At 38.6% G+C, this 27,972-nt stretch overlaps 1 protein-coding gene across 1 annotated transcript; it reads right to left on the reverse strand.

Moving 5' to 3' along the window:
• Positions 1 to 323: 323 nt before the first annotated feature.
• Positions 324 to 27,972, reverse strand: LOC132118507 (potassium voltage-gated channel subfamily G member 1-like). Its single transcript, XM_059528390.1, has 3 exons — positions 27,769 to 27,972; positions 5,533 to 6,396; positions 324 to 1,440 (listed from the first exon to the last, which is right to left on the reverse strand). The coding sequence occupies exons 2-3, from the start codon at positions 6,322 to 6,324 to the stop codon at positions 661 to 663; spliced, it is 1,572 nt and encodes a 523-aa protein (XP_059384373.1). The 5' UTR covers positions 6,325 to 6,396; positions 27,769 to 27,972; the 3' UTR covers positions 324 to 660.

Consider the following 27,972-nt stretch of genomic DNA (forward strand, 5'->3'; position numbering starts at 1 on the left):
GGGCCTTCAATGACTGCCTTATCACTAAATGCCTTATCACATTTACTTTCACTTTTACATCTAGTATTTTTCAAATAAACCCAAAGACCTCCATCAGGTGGGTCTGAAAGGTTTAGATATGTTCAACTTAAACTCGGAAGTCAGTTCTGCTGGAGCACCCCTAAAAGACTTTTAAATGGATACCCATATTCTTCAAAATCTCTTTTTATGTTCAACAGAAGAAAGAAACTCATAAAAGCTTGGAACAGCTTGAGGGTGAATAAATGATGACAGATATATTTATTTTTGGGGGGGTTAAATTATCCTTTTAACCAAAGTACGACCTCACTTTGTGTCAATAAGGTTAACACACTGCCTCTGAAAGTTTCGTCCGTTATAAAAAATGTTGTATCAGTTTGTTTTTCTGCGTTTTCGCATCCATAGCAAGCATTTTGATAGGAAAGAATGACAAATATGAAAACATTTTTGGACTCAAGTGTGCAAGGACCTTTAGGGATTTGGAAGGACATTAGGGTGAGGAAATGATAATAGAATGTTCAGTTTTGAAAATTAAATCCCTTTAACAGACTGTTGATGGACAATGCGTAAAACGACATTCAAGATATGAAGACACCTGCTTTATATTCTGTGTTCATTAGCGTCCTCCATGTTTGTGTACTCCTATTCCTCGTGGATTTTGTGATCCGACGAGACACTAGGAAAAAGCACGTCGCTCTCCAGTGACATGTTGCTGCCCAGACCGGCGATGCGGCTGCGCAGCAGAAAGTGAGTCCTGCGCTGCAGCAGCCGCTGCTGCTCCTGCTTGAGCTCCACATAAGAGCGCGAGAACGTGTGGAAGATGGAGGTGACGGGGAACGCCATGAGCAGGATCCCACTGAGGATGCTGCTGAGCGCCACCACCTGTCCAGGGATGCTGCGCGGCACCATGTCGCCATAACCCACCGTGGTCATGGTGATCACAGCCCACCAGTACGTTGCAGGGATGCTACTGAACTCTCGCGTGGCCCCGGCCTCATTCTCGATCAGGTAGAGCAGTGGCGAGAAAAGTGCTATGGCCACACAGAGGAAGAGGAGGAGCAGGCCGAACTCCCGCGTGCACCGGCGCGCCGTCAGCCCGAGCGTCTGGAGTCCCAGCGAGTGGCGCGCCAGCCGCATCACGTAGAGGATGCGTAACGCACGCAGCACGCGCAGCACCAGGCCCACTTTGTCCAGGTAGCTGTTGCCTGAGCCCAAGCGCTTCTCGCCCGTGGAGGTGCTGTCCACCACCAGCGTGATGTAGTAGGGCAGGATGGCTATGACGTCGATCAGGTTGAGCGGCTGCCGGAGGAAGGCCAGCTTGCTGCGGTCTTGGATGAAGCGCAGCGTGAACTCCAGCGAGAACCAGGCCACACACACTGTCTCCACGATGAAGATGTTGTAGCACATCTGAGAGCATTTGCCCTGAAACAGACGAAGTGAAAGTTGTATATGTGTGAACCACTATTTAAAAGTCTAGATGCTTTTACTCAGAAAGGATGCATTAAATTGATCAAAACAAGTGTTGCAAAAGATTTCTATAAATGCCACAATGCCAAAATTATAAGATTTCCACAAACACATTAAGCAACACAAAATAGAAAATAGAAAACATTTATTTTCAATCGTAATAATATTTCACAAAATCAGTTTTTACTACATTTTAATTAAATAAATAGAGCTTTAGTGAGCATAAGAGACAAAAATATAAAAATCTTGTTCATTTTAACTAACTTTATTTTTCTTAACTTATTTTTTACAGTAGTACTGTTTTATTTTTGCTTATTCTGCGGTGTGTGTGTGTGTGTATATACCATATATATCATAATTTGAAACCTTGGATCTTTGAAACTTGATGTAAATATTGTTGTGAATAATCCTACATCTTGATTAGTGTCATCTTGAAACTTTTGAACCTCTATGACATTCAGTGTATGGACAGATATCTTCTCATTTCTTCTTTTGTGTTCTAAAGTTGTGAAGAAAAAAATCACTGGAATGGCATGAGGACGAGTAAATGACGCCAGAATATCTTTATTTTTTTAAGCAACTATCCTTTAAAAGGTTCATCCTCTCTGATCCCGGCCAATGTCTTGTTCTCAGTTGTAATACTGCTAGTCCACCACTAGAGGAAGTCAGGGATTCATGAAAACACATCCGTCTTTGATTTGTTTTCAGAGCTTTGCTGCATATTATAGTTTCACCTCATCTCACTTCGCTTCTTCCAGTGTCTTTTTCATTCTCATTAAATCCTAGAATTGCTCCTTGAAGACTAACAACAGCGAAGTGAGAAAAATGTGTTGATTGTGATGTAGAAAATGAGTTCAGCTCAACTGTGAAAATGGTGCAACTGACTAAGTGCACTGATAATTAAACCCCGTTATATAAATACTGTTTGCAGCTTGATGTTTCAGTGCTAAATTTGGAATGATAAGATATTTGAACTACTTACCTGCAACTTTGCATCCTGGGTCCTTAAAAACAAAACCCTGTGCCAGACATACAAACCAGCAGAACAGAGATCATTGCTTTTATGAATATAAAATTAAAACCTCTGGTCTAAATGTCACCATGGAGTAAATAATAATACATTTATCAACATTGTTTAGATTTTCCAGGAAATACTTTGAATAAAATATGAAGTAAAATTCCTACAGCCTTATTTCCCTCACAATAGAGCATAAATAGCCTGTGACAAAAACAAAGGACGTAATTCATGAAAATGGAAGGAGCCTCTGTCTGGCTGGTGCTATGTTGGTTTAACGCTTAATTTAATTTTCTATGCTCTGTTTTCCTCTGTACCAGAGGCGGCAATTTTAATTATTCCAGTGACTGATGTGAGTCGAGACAATGGGTGTCTTAATTCAATTAGAGTAGGAGCTGGTTTAACACGCAAGTCAGTCTAATTGCCACAAATTATTTCTGGAAAAAGATGACCTCTCCTGTAGCAAAGATTCGCTCTGGTTGAGCAGAACAACTGTGAACAGGGGTCGATCTGGCTCCTTGAGATCTTTCTTCCTGCAGAGATGAGCTGTGAGACACCTGGCTGTTATTTTTAAGTGAACTTAAAGACCTCGATTAGCTGGTCCAAGTGTGTTTGAGTTTGAGTTCCAACTACAGTCTGCAGAAAGCAAGATCTTCAGGAGCAAACCTGAACTATTTTAAACTCCAGTCAAATTTATTTTGTATAGTCTTATAGTCTTTTCCGAACTATAAGTCACACTTTTTTTTCATAGTTTGGCTGGTCCTGCGACTTATAGTCAGGTGTGACTTATTTATCAAAATTAATTCGACATGAACCGAGAGAAATGAACCAAGAGAAAACATTACGGTCTACAGCCGCGAGAGGGCGCTCTATGCTGCTCAGTGCTTCTGTAGTCTACAGTACACTGAAATCACAGAGCGCCCTCCCGTGGCTGTAGACGGTAATGTTTTCTCTTGGTTCTTGGTTCTAAATGAATGCGATTTATAGTCCAGTGCGACTTATATGTTTTTTTCCTCATCATGACGTATTTTTGGACTGATGCGACTTATACTCTGGTGCGACTTATAGTTTGAAAAATACGGTGTGTGTGTATATATATATATATATATATATATATATATACATACTTGGCCGAAACCGAAAACCGAAAAAGAGAAAACCAAGGCCGAAAACCGAAACCGAAACACCGAAAGAAATTATGCCAATTATTAGTACCATTGCATTTATTGCTATAACCGTGTACTAACTTTACTAAAATTAAGACATTGCAATTGCATAAATTAATATTAAAGTTTCAAAGATAATTACATTTACATAAATTATAAAAAAACAAAAACATAAAAATACATAATTACAAATTATGCAAATATTTATTAAGCACATTGCAACAATGCACACTATAAAACAAAATTCAAACTAAAAATTTATCCCACTCATGTGTATATTAAATAATAATGTACCGGCCTACTGGCCTGCAGAAAGGTTTTAAAATGAACTGTTCTCTCATAAAAACAAAGTGCATTTAGGTGAAGTGCATTTGAATTTTTTCTCTGTAGGACTAGAAAGTGCATTACGTCTCCAGTAGGAAAGACTGTTATCACTTCTGGGGATGGGGACTTCAGATAGATAACCATCTAGCTGTTGAGCAGTTGAGCTTGTCATCTGCCTGACATTTGAGAAATATTTGAGAGAGTGTATTTAAATAGGGCCAGGGCATAAATAAACATTTTTATCAAATTAAAGCAGAAATCTAGCAAAAAATCTAGCAGAAATATGGCTACAATCTGATATTATGTATGTATATATGTATGTGTGTGTGTGTGTGTGTATATATTATATATAATGTCACACATATAGTAGCCTAAGAACAAAATAGCCAACGTATTATTATTATTTGAGGCACTTTCTTGCAGAATTCCACTGAACACATCAGACAACGAGGGTGCATGCCCCTGATCTGGTGCAGACACCAGTCTTTTTTTCTGCGCTCTGATCTCAGTCTCCTGCGCTTGGCGCTTCTCTGTCTCCACACGGGTTCTCCGCATCCAGCGCGGCTTGGATCATTTCTCGTGCTCGCTGCCTTATTTCCGCATCCAAGTAATGGTCTTTATAACGCGGATAAAGCACATTCGCGATGAAGTGCAGAGGATCCGAAAAGATCTCAGTGAGACGTGTGCTAACAGACTCTATAAGACTGTACTTTTCTTTGTTTTCACTTCGTGGTCCATCTTAATCTCTTTGTTAGGAGACGCTTTAGTGCTGCGAATAAAGGAATAAGAAGAGAGAGAATGTTCTCACTGGTGTGAAGTGAATGTCGCGGGGAGATCATGGTCTGCGCTATGCAGGTGCACGTGCAGGTCGCGGTTTCTGTTTGCATCATCACAACATTTCGGCCGTGTTGTTTCGGTGATAAAAGTCTAAGTTCGGCCAAAAATTTTCGGTGGCCGAATATTCGGTGCATCCTTAATATATATATATATATATATATATATATATATATATATATATATATATATATATATATATATATATATATATATATATATATATCAGAGTATCTGTATATCGCCCAGAAACTTAATTTAATATTTATACATGCATACATATTTTACCTTATTTAAAATAAAAATAAATAAATACATTTCATGCAAATTTGATTTGCACTACCATTCAAAAGTTTGCGGTAGACAACATTTGTAAATTTTTTGGAAAGAAGACTTTTTTGCTTACCAAGGCTGCATTTATTTGATCAGCATTACAGTAAAAACAGTAATATTGTGAAATATTATTAAAATTTAAAATAGCTGATTTCTATTTAAATATACTTTAAAAATGTAATTTATTCCTTTGAAGCAAAGCTAAATTTTAAATCAGAAAAAAGAAATCATTCAAATATGTTGATTTGCTGCTCAAGAACAAATGTCTTTGCTGTCACTTTTGACAACATCCTTGTCTAATTAAAGTTGCATTTCTTTTTAAAAAAGCCCCAAACTTTTGAACAGTAGTAGATCGCAGGACAAACTGGTACTTACAGTCTCCTCTTCCTCCCTCATGGCAGGCATGGTGCTTATGGAAAGGTTGACAGCTGTTATGGTGACGAACAGCACCGACAGACAGGCGAAGATCTTCCCGGGAAGGCCGGAATGAGGCTTCTCCACCATGTCTCTTAGTTTTCCCATCCAGTGTCCGAGACGAGACTCCCTGGCCAATCCGCTTCCACTGTCCTCCTCGTCATCCTCATCCTCCTCCACCACCCGCTCTAGTTCTTCACACTCCTCCACGCGCTGCAGGAGGCGTCGCCGGCAGCACCATTCCAAGCTCTCCTCTGGGACGCCCCAGTAGAGCAGCTCTTCTTGGAAGGACAGGGCGCACATCTCGCGCAGAGAGCGCAGCTTCCCAGCGCGCAGGAAGGTGAGGATGGTCCGGAAGGCGCAGGGACTGCGGTCGAAGAAGAACTCGTTGTGGGCCACGTCGTAGTCGTCGCACACCCGCATGATCTCGTCGAAGCTGCTGCACAGACGCAACTGGCCCAGACGCGAGAGGGGGAAGTCCTCCAGCGTGGTCCAGGGAAGCTGGTACCGCAGGCCGCCCACGTTAATGATGACGTGCAGCCGCTGGCCACAGGACGGCAGGATGCCGTTGTCATCTGGATGGAGAGCATCGGGGATGCCGGGGTCGGTCAGAGGCAGTCGTTGTGCCCGTTTGTAATAAACGCCCTTGAGGGCCTCTTGCTCCTGGATGGGCGGCGCGTTCAGAGAGGTGTCCGAGGTGCAACTCAAAGCGCTGTAGTCGTAATCCGAACCATCGCCTGCCAGTAAAGTCATCTTTCACCCGGCCACCTCCACCTCAGCGGCTGTCACATGCCTGGAGTCCAGCGCTTCCTCTCAAAGAGTGACCTGCTCAATGAGACCGAGATGGCAGATTAGTGATCAAGGTATTGAGGCCTGTTCACTGCTAGACTGATAATGATAACGGGGTGGGCAACATCACCAAATCAGTATCACAATATTACCTACAATTACGGTTGCAAAGATCTATCTATCTATCTGTAACGATGATTGTACAAACAGCACCACACAATGGATTTTCTGTGAAAGCCTGCAACTTACTCATAATCTTTAGTTCATCTCTCCAAAGTAAGTATTTATGTCAGTGAACATATTAGTGGCATCAGAATGAAAAGTTCTTGTGTCACTGTTCACAAACAAGATGCTTAGTCTTTGTTGTCATTAACTTGTTCAAAAGAAAGAGAAACTGATTTTATGATGTGCACAAGTGACAAGATCATGGGGAGAATTTCATTCATCTGATATGAGAAATGCACCAAAGCCACTGAGAAAAACTGTAATTTAATATATACATTAAATCCAAACTAAATGCAAATCTATTCCTCTATCGGTCTATCTCTGAAAATGTAGGTTACTGTGAGGCACAATTTCAAGAAGCAAAAAATCATTTTTGGGACAGACTCTGTGATTTAGGTCTAGTAAAGTGCAATTGTTGGTAAGATTATGGTGACATTTAAGATTCTTAGCAAAATCGATGCTATTCATGCTACTTTTGACTAATAATTATCATGACTTGTTTTTCACCCCACAGGGCCTTTCATCTGCTGTTTTTGGAGCATCTGGGACGTTCAGATAAGATGCTATATGTTCTGACTTGTTGCGTGGGACCTGCCAATTAATGAACCCTTGCGAAACAAGTGAACAGAATATCTTGGCACGCAGTTACCTAGCCTGCGATAACCCGAGACAGGAAGCCTTCCCATCCAAGTAAAAGTGTGAAAATGAATAACTCGAGTGCTTCCAACACCTCTTTTTCAAACTCATCTCAAACGTTCACCTACACAACAAGTGGAGCATTTTGAACCTTAGACACCTTTCTTGCAACGCCGCAATGCAAACCACAGACTAAAGGATAAATCGAAATGCTCTGGCTCAACATATCACCAGTGAAGACGTTCACCTCCTAGACAAGGCTGGACAGATTTTATTAGCTTCTTTTCACTTTTGGAAATTGAATTGAATCAGCCACTTCCCACAGGAAGTTGAACTGAAATTAGAGGAAGAGGAATTTACTAAGTTCATTTCAAAGAAAATCAACACAAGTAAATAAAATGTTGTTTCACAATTTTTCAGTGTTATTTTAGTATCATTGAGGTACTATTATCATATTTTGAATCAATTTTTATTGGTTTTATAAATGTAAAGTTTTAGTTGTCATTTTTAGTATTTGTTTCCCTAAATGTAAGTTTTAGTTATTTTAGTTAATCATGTTATAAAATTAGAAATGCTGCCATTATAACAACTAACTTAAAAAAAAGAATTATATGTCAATATATATTTGTTTTATAATATATATTCATATTTTAAGATTTTTTTAAATTAATATTTATTTTATTTTAAGTAATTAATTTTTATTGGTAACTATAAAAAATAAATCACAATTTAAGTTAGTTAAATATATAATATATAAAATGACACAATTATTAATAAAAAAAAATATATATAGTATATATATTTATACACAATGTGACCTTGGACCACAAAACCAATCATAAGGTCAATAAAAAAATAAAAAAATAAAACATTTGAAAATCTGGAATCTGAGGGTGCATATTTATTTATTAGATATTACATTTTCAATTCACTTAATTTCTAATATATTACATTAAAAATAAAATTAATTAATATAAATATTAAAAAGTTAAGTTATTTTAATTTCTGAACGGCACACAATCCTGCCATAAAAGCACCAGTAGTATTATTAATAATATATGAAGCAGTATTATTAATAATGACAAAAATAAAATGACTAAATAAAAAAGTAATACTTAATTTACAAATAAATACAGGTACATTCAATTTGTTAGATATCAGTTAATTTTTAATTGTATCTCCTGTTTTGCATTCTGTCGATTTCAAATTCAAATTCAGGAATTCAGCTGGAATTCTAAAGCCATAGTAATTTCAATTCTGAATGGTGCACAATGCTGCTCCCAGATGCTTTATCCCCTCCATGGCCAGTGTCCAAACTAATTAAATCAATTACCATGATTAAGCTGTAATGGGTTCACAGTCACAAATTAGTGACTGTGGCCCTGTGTGTTCAGGCACCAATCAGAGGCCAAGATGGGAGTCTTCTGGTTGCTAAAATCAGGAAGAGTGTGCGTCACCGCATGCTTATTAAGCACCTGCACTGTCAGTCGCTGCGAGATAATGATTATGCTTGGCCTTTTGTTTCCGAGCTGTCAAAATAAGCATGCACCAACTACTGGGCTGCTGAGGAGTGTCTGCTGCCTTTATCTTCCGCTCATGCCGGCCTTTATCTTAAGAAGGGTTAAGAGTCAAGGAAGGCCTAAAAAAACAAACAAAAAAAAACAAGTACATTAAAATGAAAACATATTGTCTGCACCATATAAGCTGCAAAAGTAATAAAAAATAAATCAGAATTTAAGATTTAGCTCCCATTTAAATTAAAAGACTTTTATTTATTTATTCATATTGAAATGGCCACACTTATGAGGAAATGACAAGAAAGGGAGCTTACTGGATTGCAGTTTAAAAAGTAATGCATTCTTGGACGTGAATGAATTAATAATATAAGAAATGTATATAAAAAGTATTTCTTTCTTTCTATTAACCTGTTAAAGTCTGTTAATCTGTAAGGTTTATAAAACATTATAGCTTGTACTTAAATGTAAATAAAAATGACCTAAATTAATTATTTGGGTAATTTCTAACGTTTCTAAGTTTTTACACTTAAGTAACATAATTTTTTTAACTTTCAAAAAAGGTTATGCTAAACACAAAACTATGCTTAAAATTGTAAATGCTTTGTGAAATTCAATGTTTTTTTTTTTATTCTCCTCCTTTGCATTCAGATTCAAATTGCAATTCTGGATCTTCTTGCTACCTTAATTCAAATTCATTTCAGGATTATCTATTGTTACCTCAATTCAAATTCTGGAATTCAAATTCTTCTCAATTCAATTCCAAATAGCGCACGGCTATAATTAGGGTAATATAGTGGGTTGCTAGACAGTCTTGTTTTATTGTACGTTCATGGTGGACACACTATTTCATTGTTCACATTGTTTTTCCAATGCATTCTTCAAAATTTCTCATCCACAGAACAAAAAAAGTCAGTGGGTTTGGAGGAACAAGAGATTGAGTAAACAATGACACAGTTTTCTTTTTGGTGAACTATTCCTTTTAAGGAACTACAGTGTGGATGGACAGAATAAAAGAGTGTGCGAGAACAATCGTGGAGCAGGGCGAACCTTTGAACCGCAGTGTTGGTAACACTGAGCTTCTCTCTGACGCAGCGAGATCACAGCTTTGCTCCAGGGCTTTTTCTCCAGATTGCCTCTGAGTCACAGGACTGTGATTCTGGCAGTAACATGCTGAGCACACTTTCCAACCTAACAACACTAACCTCCATCATGTAGAAGATCGAGCGCTGGGGATCTGAACCCTCTGCTTTCAAAGAACACCTCTTGCCAAAATGAATATTTTGTCATTTACTCACCCTCACATCTTTCCAAAGTTGTACTTTTCTTTTATCCTTAAACATATATATTAGGGCTGTGGATGTAATGCATTCATTTTATTAATTAGGTATTGAAGCTAGAATAACAATACATTTAGATCACATTGTTAATCTTAAATTTCATACAGTTGATTGGTGATGCACCTGATGCAGCTGTAACAATTTAGCCGAAAGAATGCAGTTATATGCCCCTAAAATTCAGGATATCGGGGCAAAAATGCCATAATTAGAGCATAAATGATATATAATAAATACAAATAATTGCAATCAATCAAATAAATAATTAAACGAATAAATAACACTAAATGACCCAAAAATTCTCAAACATTACTGTCAATTTTTTTTTTTTTTTTTTTTTTTTCAGGGACATTGTACATTAATAAAAACATTCCTGTAAATGTACCAGAATTAGCCAAGGGCTATTTTTCATCCGTAGTCCCTGGACAAGATGTTACAAGTCAACCTAAACAAAATATGATTAAGAATACATAATAGAAATTTTAATAATTACACAATACAATAAAAAAATCTATTTAAACAATTTAAGATCAATTAAAAACAATGCAACAAAATACAAACAATAAGAGGATGTAATAATATTTTAAACAATATTATATCTAATACGCAGATATAAGATTCTAGTGATGACAGATCTGAGTACTGATTAACCAATTCTTCAATTGAGCCCTAAATAAAGCATAAGTGTCTAGATCTCTTATAGTTGTTGGAATAGTGTTCCATTCTTGTGCAGCTTTAACAGAAAAAGCAGATTGACTAAATTTACTTCGTCTAAGTGGTATGATACAGTCTTGTCTTAATGCACCTCTTGTAGAGCGATAATCAGTTGTTCTAATACGAACTAGCTGACCAAGAGGGGGAGAAGATAAACCATAAATAATTTTATACATCAAGCATACATTTGCATACTTAATCATGTTTTCCCAACTCAATAAATTATATTTTTCCAGTATTGGACAATGATGAGAATATACCGATTTCTTATCAAGGACCTTGAGTGTAAGTTTGTATAAGAACTCTAATGGTTTTAAAGTCACTGAACTCGCCTGAGACCAAGTGGTTAAACAGAAAGTCATGTGAGAGAGAACCATAGAGTACATAAACATCTTAGCTGCTTCTAATGACATGTTATCTCTAGTAATCTTAAAATTATAGAGATTAAACTTAACCTGCTTGCAAACCTTTTTTACGTGAGCTTTAAATGTAAGTTTAGAATCAATCAGTATTCCCAGATATTTATATTGTGGCACTACCTGCAGCCTCACCCCTGACACATAAACATCCGGCTCTTTAATAATACTGTTAGACTTAGAGAAAAACATACACACTGTTTTGGACACATTTAGTTGCAAGCAATTCTCTTTTAGCCATGCAGACACATTAACCATAGAATTCGTAAGTTCATTTGCAACTTGTGTCAGACTATTACCATGTATATAAATCACTGTATCGTCTGCATACATTTGTATATTAGTGCCAGGACATGAAAGATGAAAATCATTTATATACATAGCAAAAAGCATTGGACCCAAGATAGATCCTTGCGGAACACCAGTTGATAAACCTAAATCATTAGATAGGTGATTGTGTAGTCTAACACATTGAGATCTATCTGATAGATATGACTCTATCCAATTAAGTGTATGTGATGAGAAATTAAAACAAGCTAACTTAGACATAAGGATTCTATGATTAACGGTGTCAAAGGCTTTCTTTAAATCAAGGAACACTGCTCCAACTACACCTCCTTTGTCTAATAGAGTTTTAATATTTTCTATAAAAAAACAATTTGCGGTTTCCGTGGAATATTTTGCTCTAAAACCGAACTGCATTGGATGCATTGAAAATGAACTACATCTACTATACAACTACTATAACATCAGAGTCACTAACAGACCTTATTGTAAAAACAGGCTCCACTGTTGTAACTGGACAGACATTAGTATACGCAGGCGGAAAACAATGAGTAATAGTTTCCACGGAATCAACAAAATGATAATTAAAAATCTCTACCATCTCAGCTGTATTATTTACTAATTTCCCTTGTACTTTAAGTTCTAAAATTTTCTGATCTTTATTTTGTTGGCCTGTTATTTTTTTTAACTGATTCCAAATAATTCTAGGATTGCCTCTTGCTTTTTCTATCATAGTGAGAAAGAAATCGGCTTTAGCTTTTTTTAATTTCTTTACCACAGAGTTCCCTCAACATAGTAAATCGATATCTATCACTACTCAATTTAGTTTTAAGTGAGGTTTTCAAAGCATGATCCCTGTCTTTCATCACATTCAGAATATCTACATTTATCCACGGGACCATATTCTTTTTCTTTCTATGATTAAATTTACAGGTATAATCAGTAATAATATTTCCTAATCTTTTTGTAAAAATCTCACTATCTTCCTCACAATCAATACCCAATAATAGATTACCCCATTCTATCTGCTGAATAGCACCTTTAAAATTTTCTTGTTTATACTTTGGTATCCCAAAGAATTCACATTTTAAACCTACACAACTTAAAAAAAATTTATCTTTTGAAGAATGTTTGTAAACAAACTGTTTTAGTGAATTACCACTGACCTTCGGTTACTGAGACATTTCTTAAACTGTTCCAAAGCACAAAGAACATCATACAGGTTTAAGGGTGAATAAGTTATGGCATAATTTTCATTTTTGGGTGAACTATCCTTTGAATACCCATTTAAAATGCATTCAATCTGACAACATTATTTATGCAATTGTAATTGCGGTGTAAATGCATTCATACCACCTCTGAGCTGCAATAAACAGTCTAAAATATATCTAAATACCAATTCAGATGCAGCTTGTTCTACTGGTTTCTGTTTGATGACTGAGCTACTTGAGCAGAATAAGAGATCAGTCTGGTAATGTGATATGTAGTATGCAGAGCACAGGAAGATTACAGGCATCGCTTATTTACATTGCTGGATTTAGTGACTGTTGAAAGGCAAGAATAATCATACTGTGATAGCCAAAGAAAATTACTTAATGGGAAAATTGCTCGTGTGTTTAATACACTTAGTGCAGTCATGCAAAACGTAATGGCAACAGCCTCCATGCTGCTTCTAATAATATATATATATAAAAAAAGTTGGATCTAATATCATAAGGTAAAATCTGACAAGTTTAATATTTTGATCAGCAAGAAAGAACAAGCCTTACTCCCACTGTTACTTACATGAGCTGTGAACCGTGTCTTTGTCAATCCGTGCATTGTTCTCCAAAGTAATGCACTGTTTAGCATCCAGTACAAAGTTTTTGGAGTATTTGAGTTTGTGTGGATATGTGCAAAAGCATAATGGCAGAACAATAACTAGAACATCAGTGTTTCTATCTCATCAAAGTGATGGATAACATGGGAAATATCTCCTGGCTGATTTGTATGAGGCTTATTGAATTATCTATGTCTGATACATATTTGCATGTCAGACATAAATAGAAGCCAAAGCTTTTCTTCTGGGACATCTTTACTCACAACAAAACATCCTCTCTGTGCTGTTAAACACAGAGAAACATCATCCAGCTAACATGGATGGCCGATATATTAACTATTCATGATGATAACGTATATACTTGATCACTTGGTTGGTGATATAAAATCGAGCGCTGGACTTATTTTAATGTGCTTTTTATTTAGGCATCGAGTTTTCAATTGTCTAGTTGTTTTTAGAGTTCTGTTCAGATCCGTCTTCAACATTTATAGTATGTTTGTTACAAATACAGCAGAACATACCATGCCATACATTTCGTGTTTTAGTTTATACATTTCCTGGGGAAGATCACTTTTAAGACATTTTCATCAATTGGCTAAAAACATCAAACATAATTTTTGTTATATCACCCAGACCCTACTGAACAGCTGGTAAAGTATTCTGATGTCAATGTTGTGCATAATTTCCATTATGTTCCTCACATCATCATGTTAACTATTTTTGTGCACTCTAAATCCACAGTGCTCATGATTAAGCAGGGAGACTCATGTTTTGGGTGAAGATACACCATCCTCCACTGCTGCCTGGTGAGAGCACTTGGCAAACGCACCCCACCCCGTCCCACGCATCTCATGCTGTTTTCTGGTGCCGCCCACCCATCGTCTATGGGGTCCTGCAGCTCTACGTCTCTAGGACTTCTGCTCCCGCTTCCCCTCAGATTGATGCATCTGTGGCCGTCTGACTTTCCCATCATGCCCATGAGTGGATTTATCAAAGAAAGGCCAGCAGCAGTTTTCTGTCACCATCAGATGGATCTGTTCATTTTTCCCATCACTAATGCACTGCAAGTACTGCCTTAACAGACACTTTAAATCAAAGTGACACACAGTACAAGAGCATTCGAACCTATAACTTTTCAGTTATCAGTTTCAACTTCACGTATGTAATGGTAAAAAACAAAAACAAACAAAAAAACAAGATGTCAATTATTTTTGGGAGATGTGCTTCAATGTCAGGAAAATAATAAGAAGAATATCATTTACTAGCAACATAATTTGTTTTATTTTTTACAGTAATATTTGTACTATATATATATATTTATGTATGAACAATACTTAAAATAATACTATTTAAATTCATATACATTATTCAGAGTAATATTTTTATTAGTATAATATTTCTTCATTATAGGCTTACTAAAAATATAAATCAATAAGAAGCATTTGCAACCAGTTACTACTTACATAAAGGTTATTTTTGAGTAAAACTAAAATGTTCCCGTTGATGAAACCAAAAAAAGTGTCTGCCAAATACATGAATGTATTTTTTTAATCTCCCAAATTCTTATATCCTATTATTTCCGTAAACTTTTTACAGTGATGTTTACCACCATTTGTTTTGTTAATTATAGGCAAGTTTAGCTCAAAAGACTTACAGTCTTTTTAAGTTAAAAGTTTATTATAAACTCATCATAAGTTTATCGTACTAAATAGCCATTTGCATTGCCAAAAATCATCTTTTAATTAGTATTTGTGTTGTTTACTTGTTCAAATATCTAAAAATGCTTAGAAAAGTTTCATTTGAAAAACAAAACTACATAAGATAAAAGGCTTGTTTTCATGAATTGCCTCTTGAATATAAATGCCTTCTGTTTCACTGCACTAGCAGATGTTTGCACTTGTTTTTTTTCTTGTTTACATAAAAGAAGTCTGATCTGCAGCAGGGGAAACTACACATGTATTAAAGATACATAAAGAAAACAAGTCTTAATATCTCAAGTAAATCTACTCTGTTGGACGGATTTGGCATTAACCAACAGACATTTGTTGGTTATTTTTAGTAGTTTGGCTACTGGTTATGATCAATAAATTATGATAAGATTACTTTTCTTTCAAAAAATCGAGTCGATTTTACCTTCAAAACCTTTAAACACAACACAAAGGGACATCCTCAAAGATTAAGGCTCATTATTTGTTTTCATTAAATGACTCACACCACAGATTTTTTGAGTTGGTGAGTTATTCTTAAAAGTTTGCCATCTGGAAAAACCATGGCTCTCAGCATGAATGATGTTCCTTTACACAAAAAGCACATTGACTGTATCTGCACTAGCAGAACATCACTGAATAATGCTGCTCTCTCCTCATCTGTATCTCTGAAACTTGTAGCTCGCAGCAGAAAACATTCTCCGCAACAGATCTGTGTACATCTCTTACACGACTATGTACACACAACACATGTTTAAACACTGGGATGTTTAACAGCGCCTGCAGCTACACTCATATCGTACGACATCTGCTTACATCAACTCAAATGTGAATCGGAAAGAGAGAGAGAGAGGGATTTTTTTTAGATATTAGTGGGTGGATTTAATAAATCGCTGAATATATTGAAACAAGAAACATCTTCAGGCTATAATTGCTTTCCCTTTCTCTCTTGTGTCCGCCGTACATAAAACAGACTCTGGGCTTCGCAGCAGTTCAGCAAACCTCTCCATCTTCTCGCTGTACTTAACCTTTGCCACAGCACTGCTTCTATTCCTGGTAGGTTTTCAGCACATTACGGCACATAAAGGCTGATGCATGGCAGTCTGACGTGCCAAAATCTCTGAGTTTTTGTTCGCATTTATATCCCAGCAGCAGGGTCATCCTGATCTCCATTTCTGCACTAAATCCTATGTTTATTAATGACAATATGATCACAATGCAAGCCTACTTATCACGGATTATCATCACACTACTGGGGCAATCTCACTAAACATGCAGGAACATGTTCAGGTCATATGCTACTTCAAAAAAAAAAAAAAAAAAAAAGTAAGTAATTATGTTTTTTTTTTTTTGACAAAAATAGATGACATTAAAGCACACACTGCCAAGTTCCATTAATGTTATGCAAAATAAAAAGATAAATAAAAAATATATAAATATAAATACATTTATAAGAATACATACAAAATAACTGTAATTCAAAAAACATTTTAAATTTAGTAAAAAAACGTTTTTATATGGTGGAAGTATTTATTACATGGAAATTTGGGATACTATACAATTTTAATGAGAATGTAATGTGAAACATCAATGAGATTAATAATGGAAAATGCCAAAATTGTCAAGATGCATTGTTTAAAAAATATTGATAATAAAAAAAAGTTACAAAATGTGCTTAAATGTCATGAAAAACAATACACACACACACACACACACACACACACACACACTCACACACACACACACACACACACACACACACACACACACACACACACAAAAACACCTTACTGGTCAATAACAATATATATATATTTTTTTAAGTTTAATTATCCTATATATACTGTATATGTACAGTACAGACCAAACGTTTGGACACACCTTCTCATTAAAAGAGTTTTCTTTATTTTCATGACTAGGAAAAATGTAGATTCACACTGAAGGCATCAAAAATATGAATTAACACATGTGGAATTATATACATACAAAAAATTGTGAAACAACTGAAAATATGTCATATTCTAGGTTCTTTAAAGTAGCCACCTTTTGCTTTGATTACTGCTTTGCACACTCTTGGCATTCTCTTGATGAGCTTCAAGAGGTAGTCACCTGAAATGGTCTTCCAACAGTCTTGAAGGAGTTCCCCGAGAGATGCTTAGCACTTGTTGGCCCTTTTGCCTTCTGTCTGTGGTCCAGCTCACCCCTAAACCATCTCGATTGGGTTCAGGTCCGGTGACTGTGGAGGCCAGGTCATCTGGCGCAGCACCCCATCACTCTCCTTCTTGGTCAAATAGCCCTTGATGCCTTCAGTGTGACTCTACAATTTTCATAGTCATGAAAATAAAGAAAACTCTTTGAATGAGAAGGTGTGTCCAAACTTTTGGTCTGTACTGTATATATATATATATATATATATATATATATATATATATATATATATATATATATATATATAATTTTATTGTAGTATTTTCAATTTCATTATAATTATAAAAATATTATAAAAGAAAAATGATACTTCATATAATATTATGGAAAAAGCTATACATACACACATATTCACAAAATATATACAGTATATGAAGATTCTAATGTGAAATGTGACCCAGACATAAAATTTGCTTTATTAGAAATCAATTTGTCTCTAGTTAAAAATTAACAGTTTTTTGTAATGTAATTATTTTTGGAGGTAATAAAAATATTATTTTTTAATATTTTTTATCACACATATTTGAAAACAAATATCATGAAAATTATGCAAAAAAATTATTATTGGTCAATAGACTTCACAGGACCGCACAAACTTCTACATAAATTACGGAATGGTTACATAAGGATTCGTCCAGCAGTTGTGTGCATTACCACACATGTTCAAACAGTTATTATCCATCTCCTGTGTGCCACCAGCAGGCAGACCTCAGTGAGTAATCTCCATTATGCCCAAGCACTGCCAGGAACGGAAACCGCAGCGGCCCGTAACAGAAACACGGGTGTCAGTCTGAACAATGTCACTGCCGCAGAGCGAGCGCTTGCATTAGCTGGACCACAGCGCGCCTCGGGGGGACCACCACTGGAGAAGATACATTCAAGAGCTACGAGAAGACAGACAGCTGCTGTAGAGCCGAAAATGTGTTTGAAGGAGGATGGAAAACAAGGAGAGCAACATCCAGCATTAACACTGTAGAAAATACTCCATCTGATGAGATAGATTGAAACGCACAGGCTCTTAGCAAACTTCAAATGTGATGAAATGACTTATTCCTTCAGATACTGTCGATGATAAACCACTGTCCTGCAGAGTGGGCTTCAAAACACATCCACTCCACCATCATTCAGAGCCAGTCCACTGGGAGTGGATGAGGTTACCAGAGCTCTGCAAGACAATGATCGAGTACAGACTCCTTGCTAGACAACTCTCATTACAAAAACTCTTTTGCACGCAAAAACAGCTACCATTGAAGGAATAGTTCACCCAAAGATGAAAAATTGTAAAATGTAATACCCCTCAGGTCACCCAAGATTCACAAAAATAAGAAATAAATCAGTTGCTTTTGGCAAAAGAATTAGTCCTCTATCCATAATATTACTTATTATCCAGTAAAAAAGTTGTCTTATCTGATTCAGGAGAGAAATATGCAAAGATCCAGCACCGTTTACAAGTGAAAATAGTTCTAAACAAATTAGTGGGTTGATTTTGATGTGAGAGGACAACAGGAGATGGACTTTCCACTGAAGGAAGTATTATTATGGATTATGAACTCATATTTTGTCCAGAAGCGATGGTTTGAAGTTAAAAACACCTAATTATGGCTTTGTTTCTTACAAACATGCAGCTTTTTACTTCAAAAGAAATTGATTGATGTACTGGAGTGGTGTGGATTACTTGTGGATTATTGTGATGTTTTTTTAAGCTGTTTTGACTTTTATTCTGATGGCACCCATTCAATGCAATGGATTTAATGGTGAGCAACAATGTTATGCTACATTTCTCCAAATTTGTTCTGATGAAGAAACAAACTCATCTACATCTCAGATGGTCAGAGGGTGAGAAAATCTTCAGTAAATTAACTATACTCATTTATTAATAAAACCACTAAGAAAAACTCTGCATATACCAAAAGCAAGGAAGCTAAAGCCTGAGTTTATTAACTGCTTCTCACTTCAATAATAGTGCGGTTAGCAAATCTGCAGACTCACCATAATTTCCTAATTAAACACGGTCATAAAAGTATATAAGAAGTTCCCTAATCATAAGCTTTGCAAACAGGAAATTACCCTTTATAATTGCTATATACTGACCACAGCACACAATTACACTCCACATAAAGGTATGAAAAGACATTAACCCTGCTCATTAAAACAGCCCTTTTACAATACATACCAAGATGATGAAGCCTTTTGTCATTCTGAATCACTAAAGCTCTCAGGGACGTGTCCTTTGAACCTGAAATTGCAGTAACTGGAATTAAAACTGGTCCTAGTGCTGATCCCTGCTGTACTTCAAGAACTAGACTATGGTTTTCAGTGACACAAGCGACCCAATTTTCTCTATTAATAGATTTTCTTGGTCATATTGTGAGCGTTTAATCAATCATTCATGAAAACTTTATGGTCAGTGTCACTAATCTCTATTTTTAACCCCTCCTACACCACTTCACATTAACAATTAGTTAAAAGAAGTCACATCCAAGATTTGTTTTCTCATTGAATATCTCATTCAAAGAAATGTCCCATTAATAAAATGGGCTGCGAATGCCATTTCAGGACTTTTATATTCTGTACGTAAGGCTGCGTAATTTTATTTAAAAAAAAACTGCTTAATCCTAAGAGCATGAAACAGCATGAAAATGATTGTCTTTCTACACTCTAAAGTAAATAAATATTATATGGCGTTTGCAATATTATTTTCGAAATAACACAGAAAGAAGATCTAGTTCCAGCAGCTCAAAGACGGTGCTATAGCAACACTAAGGTCATCGGTTTGATTTCCAGCAAATGCATGAATGCTAAAAAAAAGCATCTGCTTAATGCATAAATGTAAATGTATTGTAGTTCCTTGGTTATGGTCAGGAAAAGCAGCTGTTCCTTGTAGCCGACAAACCTAGAAATAAATCCGAACTACTACAGGTTTATGCAAAACATTTGTTTTTTAGAGATCTAATCTCTTCTCAATAAGCTTGGAGTCCATTTCTCACCGTGCAAATAACTGGATAGAGGAAGTTTCCAGAGACATGGCGTGAATCGCTGTCCTGGTTAAATGGATAGACTCATTTTTATGTCAGTCGTTTTCTGATTTGAAAAATTCATAATATGCAAATGTGAGTCATTCTTAACCTCAAGCTACCCGGCCGATACCACTACACCATGATGATGATGATTCACAGAGAGGACACGTTCCCACCTTAGGAAAATGATGACCATTCATACCCACTCACGGCCGTAGATGTCACTCAAGCACCAAGAAACTTTTTCACATTCAGAGAAGTGTACTTCATTATGACTAAGTGTCACCAACTCTTCCCAAACCACCCACAGTGAGACTTCTAACCCTGAATGTGTTGATTCGTGCTAACAGAACTAAAGTCCAGTCCAGAAGTCTGAGGCTGCTAGCGGAAATGCAGCTATTTCATATTTTTACTGATTTGATGCAACATCAAAGGCATCTTTATACATGAACAAAACCTAATGACCGTGTTTTTCAGCATGATTTGAGCACATTGAGTTTCAGTGGAAGCAAGAATGTCTGACCTTTGCAAAAATTAATTTGACCTTTTTATATCAGAACCTTTTCTTGTTTTAAAAATAACCCACATTTTCAATGTGCTCCAGTGTTATTTTAGTATCATGCAGATACCATTATAGTTTTTATTAATATTTTGAATAAGTTTTTGTTTTCATTTTTTTTATATATATAAAGTTTTTGTAAATTTGTTGATTTTATTAGATTTTTTTAATGTCTATTTAGTTATTTTTTTTATTATTTTTATTTCAGTTTTACTTTTAGTTATCTTAGTATATCAAGTAAAACTAAATGAAAATGAGAAATGCTGACTTGGAAACTATAGCTGAAATAAAGTTACATTTTTTAATATACATTTTATGTATATTTTAGTAATTTTCTTGTATGTTTTTGATATTATTATTATTATTTTTATATATTTTTTAATTATTTTATTTCAGTTTTACTTTCAGGTATATTAGTACATCAAATGAAAATGAGAAATGTTGTTGAGGAAACCAGATGAAATAAAATAAGTAATATAATAATTTTTTTATAAATTTTATTTTATTTCAAATAGCAAACTTTTATGGTTTTAGTTATATTGATGTATTATAACCCTGACGTAGACCTCTGGCCCCCTGTACATGTATTCATGGCATTTCATATGAAAAATGTCAATTATCTAAATTATCAAAAGGCCAAATAAAACAAAATATTAGAATGATTTCTGAAGGATCATGTGACACTGAAGACTGGAGTAATGATGCTGAAAATTCAGCTTTGATCACAGGACTACATTACATTTTAAAATGTACAGTTATTTTAAACTGTAATAATATTTCACAATATACTGTTTTGCTGTATTTTTAATCAGCAGAATGAGCAGAAGAGAATTTTGGCCTCGTCAGTAGGTCTTCACCTCATGACATTTCATATTAAATATTTAAATGATCAATAAAAGCCCAAATAGATCCTGATATTGACTGAATGTATTGCCAAAGCCAGAACAGAATATACTGAATAGGGTATAAAGATGCACAATGTTAAAAACAAGACAATTAGGATCAAAACCGGTTTTATGTGTAACAGAAAAATTAAGCAAAAATAAAATAATAATAATAGAAAAGAAAAGACATTTTGCTGTTAAACAAGTGGTGTAATTTCAGTATTAGCAGTCGCAGTTGTTCAGACACGCAGTGTCACAGTGTCTGGGTTGTGTTCCCTGGGTTCCCACTAGGTGTCCTCAGTTCCCACGGTGTTTATCATATTATCACTTCCTGTCTCCTTATTTGGTCACCTTCCTCCTTGTTTAGTTAATTGATTGTTTCCCCACCTGTCTCCTGTTTCCCCATAATCCTTTTGTGTATTTATACCTGGTCTGTCTGAGTCTTAGTCACGGAGTCCTTGTTTAATGTTGTATATTAATTCATGTCCGTCAGTTCTTGCCCTTGCCTTGTCTTCGTTTGGTTTATGTTTGGATGGATGTTTTTGGTTACGACTCATGCCTGGACTGTGTATTCTCTTTGGATTACCCCCTTATTAAAGACGTACTCGCAATTGGTTCTCTCTCCTGTGTTTTCCGTAACACCGATCGTGACAGAAGGACTCCGTCACAGTAAGAACCAGCGGTATGTCTGCCTATGTCTCATCCCCAGCCATAGAGCGGGAGAGAGACGGTTTTGAGGGAACTCGCCTGGTGGTTTTCCGGGGGACCAGGGGAGGTCGCCGAGGAGGGAGTGGTCGAGAGGAGACCCAGCATCACTCTCAACCATGGCCTCCCTTCGACCCGGGTCTCGTGTGGGATGGATCAGAGCCCACTGCCCATGATTGCCGCGAGTCCAGCGCCACGGTGCAAGATGGCCGCCAGCTCAGCGCCAACGCCCAAGAAGGCCGCTGACTCATTCTTGGATTATTTCGCTACGCTGTCCAAGATTCTAGAGATTCCCAAGACGGTCAACGTCAGGGCTGCTGAGCCAGCGCCTCAGCACAAGATGGCCGCCAGCCCAGCGCCACAGCACAAGATGGCTGCCAGCCCAGCGCCACAGCACAAGATGGCTGCCAGCCCAGCGCCACAGCACAAGATGGCTGCCAGCCCAGCGCCACAGCACAAGATGGCTGCCAGCCCAGCGCACAGCACAAGATGGCTGCCAGCCCAGAGCCACAGCACAAGATGGCTGCCAGCCCAGAGCCACAGCACAAGATGGCTGCCAGCCCAGAGCCACAGCACAAGATGGCTGCCAGCCCAGAGCCACAGCACAAGATGGCTGCCAGCCCAGAGCCACAGCACAAGATGGCTGCCAGCCCAGAGCCACAGCACAAGATGGCTGCCAGCCCAGAGCCACAGCACAAGATGGCTGCCAGCCCAGAGCCACAGCACAAGATGGCTGCCAGCCCAGAGCCACAGCACAAGATGGCTGCCAGTCCAGAGCCACAGCACAAGATGGCTGCCAGTCCAGAGCCACAGCACAAGATGGCTGCCAGTCCAGAGCCACAGCACAAGATGGCTGCCAGCCCAGAGCCACAGCACAAGATGGCTGGCAGCCCAGAGCCACAGCACAAGATGGCTGCCAGCCCAGAGCCACAGCACAAGATGGCTGCCAGCCCAGAGCCACAGCACAAGATGGCCGCCAGCCCAGCGCCACAGTACAAGATGGCCGCCAGCTTGGAGCCACAGCACAACATGGCCGACTCAACGCCTGAGTCTCCAGACAAGGTGTCACCGACTCGCCATCATAGAGGGCGGAGGAGGAGGAGACAGGCGTCTACCGTTCCTCAAAGCCCAGAGGACGTTCCCGAGGCGGTGCCCGATGCTGTTCTGGAGGCTGACGCGGTGCCCGATGCTGTTCCGGAGGCCGACGCGGTGCCCGATGCTGTTCCGGAGGCCGAGGCGGTGCCCGATGCCGTTCCGGAGGCCGATGCCGTTCCGGAGGCCGAGGCAGTGCCCGATGCCGTTCCGGAGGCCGATGCTGTTCCGGAGCCCGATGCTGTTCCGGAGGCCGATGCTGTTCCGGTGCCCGATGCTGTTCCGGAGGCCGAGGCGGAGCCCGATGCCCGATGCCTCCGGCCCGATGCCGTTCCGGAGGCCGAGGCGGTGCCCGATGCCGTTCCGGAGGCCGATGCCGTTCCGGAGGCCGAGGCGGTGCCCGATGCCGTTCCGGAGCCCGATGCCGTTCCGGAGGCCGAGGCGGTGCCCGATGCCGTTCCGGAGGCCGAGGCGGTGCCCGATGCCGTTCCGGAGGCCGAGGCGGTGCCCGATGCCGTTCCGGAGGCCGAGGCGGTGCCCGATGCCGTTCCGGAGGCCGAGGCGGTGCCCGATGCCGAAGCGGGGCCCGATGCGGTCCCCGATGCTGTTCCGGAGGCCGAAGCGGGGCCCGATGCGGTCCCCGATGCTGTTCCGGAGGCCGAGGCGGTGCCCGATGCCGAAGCGGGGCCCGATGCCGAGGCGGTGCCCGATGCCGTTCCGGAGGCCGAGGCGGTGCCCGATGCCGTTCCGGAGGCCGAGGCGGTGCCCGATGCCGTTCCGGAGGTCGAGGCGGTGCCCGATGCCGTTCCGGAGGTCGAGGCGGTGCCCGATGCCGAGGCGGTGGCCGATGCTGCTCCAGAGGCTCCCGCTCCGCCCTGGGGGACTCTGGCGTCGACCACGAGGACGTGGTGGTCCTCTGCTCCGCCCTGGGGGGCTTCTGCTCTGACCACACGGACATGGTGGTCTTCTGCTCCGCCCTGGGGGGCGCTTGCCCTGACTACACGGTTGTGGTGGTCTTCCGCTCTGCCCTGGGGGACTCTGGCGTCGACCACAAGGATGTGGTGGTCCTCTGCTCCGCCCTGGGTGGCTTCTGCTCTGACCACACGGACATGGTGGTCTTCTGCTCCGCCCTGGGGGGCGCTTGCCCTGACTACACGGTTGTGGTGGTCTTCCGCTCTGCCCTGGAGGACTCTGGCCTTGACCACAAGGGTGTGGTGGTCTTCTGCTCCGCCCTGGGGGGCTTCATGTTATTTTTTCCTTTTGTTTTTGTGTTAATGTCTGTCCCTGTTCCTTTCTGTTAGTCTGGCCCTCCGTCCCTCCCCCTGAACCTCCTCCAGTCCTCCTCCCTCCTGGTCTTTCTGTGTTGTGTTTACATTCTGGTGCCTGTTCCCCATGTTTTTCTTTTCTGGCCCTCCGTCCCTCCCCCTGAGCCTCCACCTGTCCGCCTCCCTCCTGGTCTCTGTTTTGTGTCTGTCTTGGAGCGTCTGGGAGCCACTCCGTAGAAGGGGGGTACTGTCACAGTGTCTGGGTTGTGTTCCCTGGGTTCCCACTAGGTGTCCTCAGTTCCCACGGTGTTTATCATATTATCACTTCCTGTCTCCTTATTTGGTCACCTTCCTCCTTGTTTAGTTAATTGATTGTTTCCCCACCTGTCTCCTGTTTCCCCATAATCCTTTTGTGTATTTATACCTGGTCTGTCTGAGTCTTAGTCACGGAGTCCTTGTTTAATGTTGTATATTAATTCATGTCCGTCAGTTCTTGCCCTTGCCTTGTCTTCGTTTGGTTTATGTTTGGATGGATGTTTTTGGTTACGACTCATGCCTGGACTGTGTATTCTCTTTGGATTACCCCCTTATTAAAGACGTACTCGCAATTGGTTCTCTCTCCTGTGTTTTCCGTAACACCGATCGTGACACGCAGAGCTTGAACATTAGAGATGCATTTGGGAATGCTGGATAAATGGTTCTGTTAAATTAAATAAAATGGACTCAACCTGACTACTGTCATTTGGTAATGGCATCCTATTTGGCTTTCATTAAACACTGGATAAGCGTGCATCTATAAATGCACAATAAAATGTTATTTGGCAATGCAATTGAACAGAGCTCAAATTGAAGATTTGACAGCTCCTAGGACAAAATTGTTTACCGACAGTGGTTTCTGAAAGTATTCCTGGGCCCATTTAGTAATGTCATTGACACAATCATGCCGATGAGTGATGCAGTGTCGTCTGAGAGCCCGAAGACCACGGGCATCCAATAAAGGTCTCCGGCCTTGTCCCTTACGCACAGAGATTTCTCCAGTTTCTCTGAATCTTTTGATGATGTTATGCACTGTAGATGATGAGATTTGCAAAGCCTTTGCAATTTGACGTTGAGGAACATTGTTTTTAAAGTTTTCCAAAAAAATTTTACGCAGTCTTTCACAGATTGGAGAGCCTCTGCCCATCTTTACTTCTGAGAGACTCTGCTTCTCTAAGACAAAGCTTTTATAGCTAATCATGTTACAGACCTGATATCAATTAACTTATTTAATCACTAGATGTTCTCCCAGCTGAATCTTTTCAAAACTGCTTGCTTTTTTAGCCATTTGTTGCCCCCGTGCCAACTTTTTTGAGACCTGTAGCAGGCATTAAATTTTAAATGAGCTAATTAAGTGGATAAAAGTGTAAAATTTCTCAGTTTAAACATTTGCTACGTTATCTATGTTCTATTGTGAATAAAATATTGGCTCATGTGATTTGAAATTCCTTTAGTTTTCATTTTATTAAAATTTTAAAAACGTCCCAACTTTTCCGGAATTCGGGTTGTATGCAAAAGGAACAAATTGTTCTATTGCTGATATAAAAAACTAAAATAAAAAGGTGCACAATGGTACTGTTTATCTAAAAGCTAAACTTCAAAATATTATAAAAGCATTATGAAATTAAACCGGTAATGTGAATATATTTTGAGTTGAATATATAGAATATTTAGGGCCCTCGATTTAACATTAAATGATTTAATACAATTCATGAAATTAATTTAATACAATTAATGATATAATAACATAATTATAAAAAAAATACATGAAGTGCTTTTCCTCAAAGGGTCATTTCTGGCCATTTTAGCATTCTAGACACTGAATTTACAAGATTACCACATCAAAAATGCTGCCAACCACACAAAAGAAGATATTTTAAAGAACGACTCTGAACCCCATTGACTTTCATTTAATAGAAAAAAACACCTGCACGTTTTTCAGAATATCTTCTTTTGTATTCAGAAGAAAAAAGTAATTTGGAAAGAAATAAGGATGCGTAAATGATGAATCAATATTCATTTTTGGGTGAACTATCTCTTTAAGCCACATTTTGAAAAGCTGAATTGTTTATGTCTTCACATGGCTTCTTCAAAATAACAAGATGTGATGCAACGGCCAAAGGCATCAGTTTTCATGTTTACACAGAGCAGCGTTTTAGACATCAGAGCACATGGAACCCAAGAACACGAACAAACTCAACTCAGTGGATTTCTGTGGCCAGCAAGTACACAAAATCATACAATATGCTCATATCCAAAGCAACTTTTATCTATTCTATTCAATGCTGTACTCATTTGCTACAATATCATGCTTTGAGGTATACATATGATACTTAATTTACTCACCCTCATGCCAAACCTGTATGACTTTCTTTTTTTCTGCAAATCACAACAGAAGATATTTTTAAGAAAAATGGGAGCCAAATAACATTGGACCTCATTGACTTTCGATATTGTTAAAATATCATCTTCGTGTTCCACAGAAGAATGAAGAGATTTGATTTTGAAGCGACATGACAAATTGTCCCTACAAATCTTTGTTTAAGGGCTTTTCTGAGCAAATATTGCTATATGCGTTCAACTGTGAGTCATTTGAATAATATATCATGCATAATAATTCAAATAAAATCTCTAATAACCCCTAATAATATCATACAATATATAATAATTACGAAGAGAAATATGCAGCAGGAAAAAAGGAAAAATAAAAAAAATATGCACCGAGATGGATGAAATTCAAGCACTGAATATAAAAGCGACATGAATGTATCAAACTCATCCACGTTCCGTCCACAAAGCTCTAGGGAAGCAGCCTGATCTGATTTGGGCTGCAGTACTAACAGGACATATTTGCACAGACAAAACATCACTTTCAAGCCTTGGTTTGGTTAAACGCCTCCATTCTTCTCGTTTAAACTCCCACCACAATATAAAACCGAACTGCAAAAAGCATAAAAAGCAAACAGCACGCATCAGTTGGAAACACTTACCATAGTTCATCTGTAGTTGAGATTGTTCATGAGATTTATTTTGAAGGAAACATTCAGTGTGCAGTTCAGCATTTCAACTCCATCCGATCCCTCAACAGGCTGCGGAGCTTCTAGAGCGCTGGCGGCACATTTGATGATATGAGCAACAGGCTCAGGCTCCCTCCCTCTTTACACACACATCAACAGCTCTGACATCAGAGGTGG

The sequence above is a fragment of the Carassius carassius genome, chromosome 37 (genome assembly GCF_963082965.1).
Source record: "Carassius carassius chromosome 37, fCarCar2.1, whole genome shotgun sequence".
In the NCBI taxonomy this organism is placed as follows: Eukaryota; Metazoa; Chordata; class Actinopteri; order Cypriniformes; family Cyprinidae; genus Carassius; species Carassius carassius.

Excerpts from the sequence above, each read along its gene's own strand:
- LOC132118507 (XM_059528390.1), bottom strand. The coding sequence starts at position 6,324 with ATGACTTTACTGGCAGGCGATGGTTCGGATTACGACTACAGCGCTTTG. Across the intron at positions 1,441-5,532 it reads TGAGGGAGGAAGAGGAGACT|GGCAAATGCTCTCAGATGTG; the intron begins GTAAGTACCAGT and ends CGTCTGTTTCAG.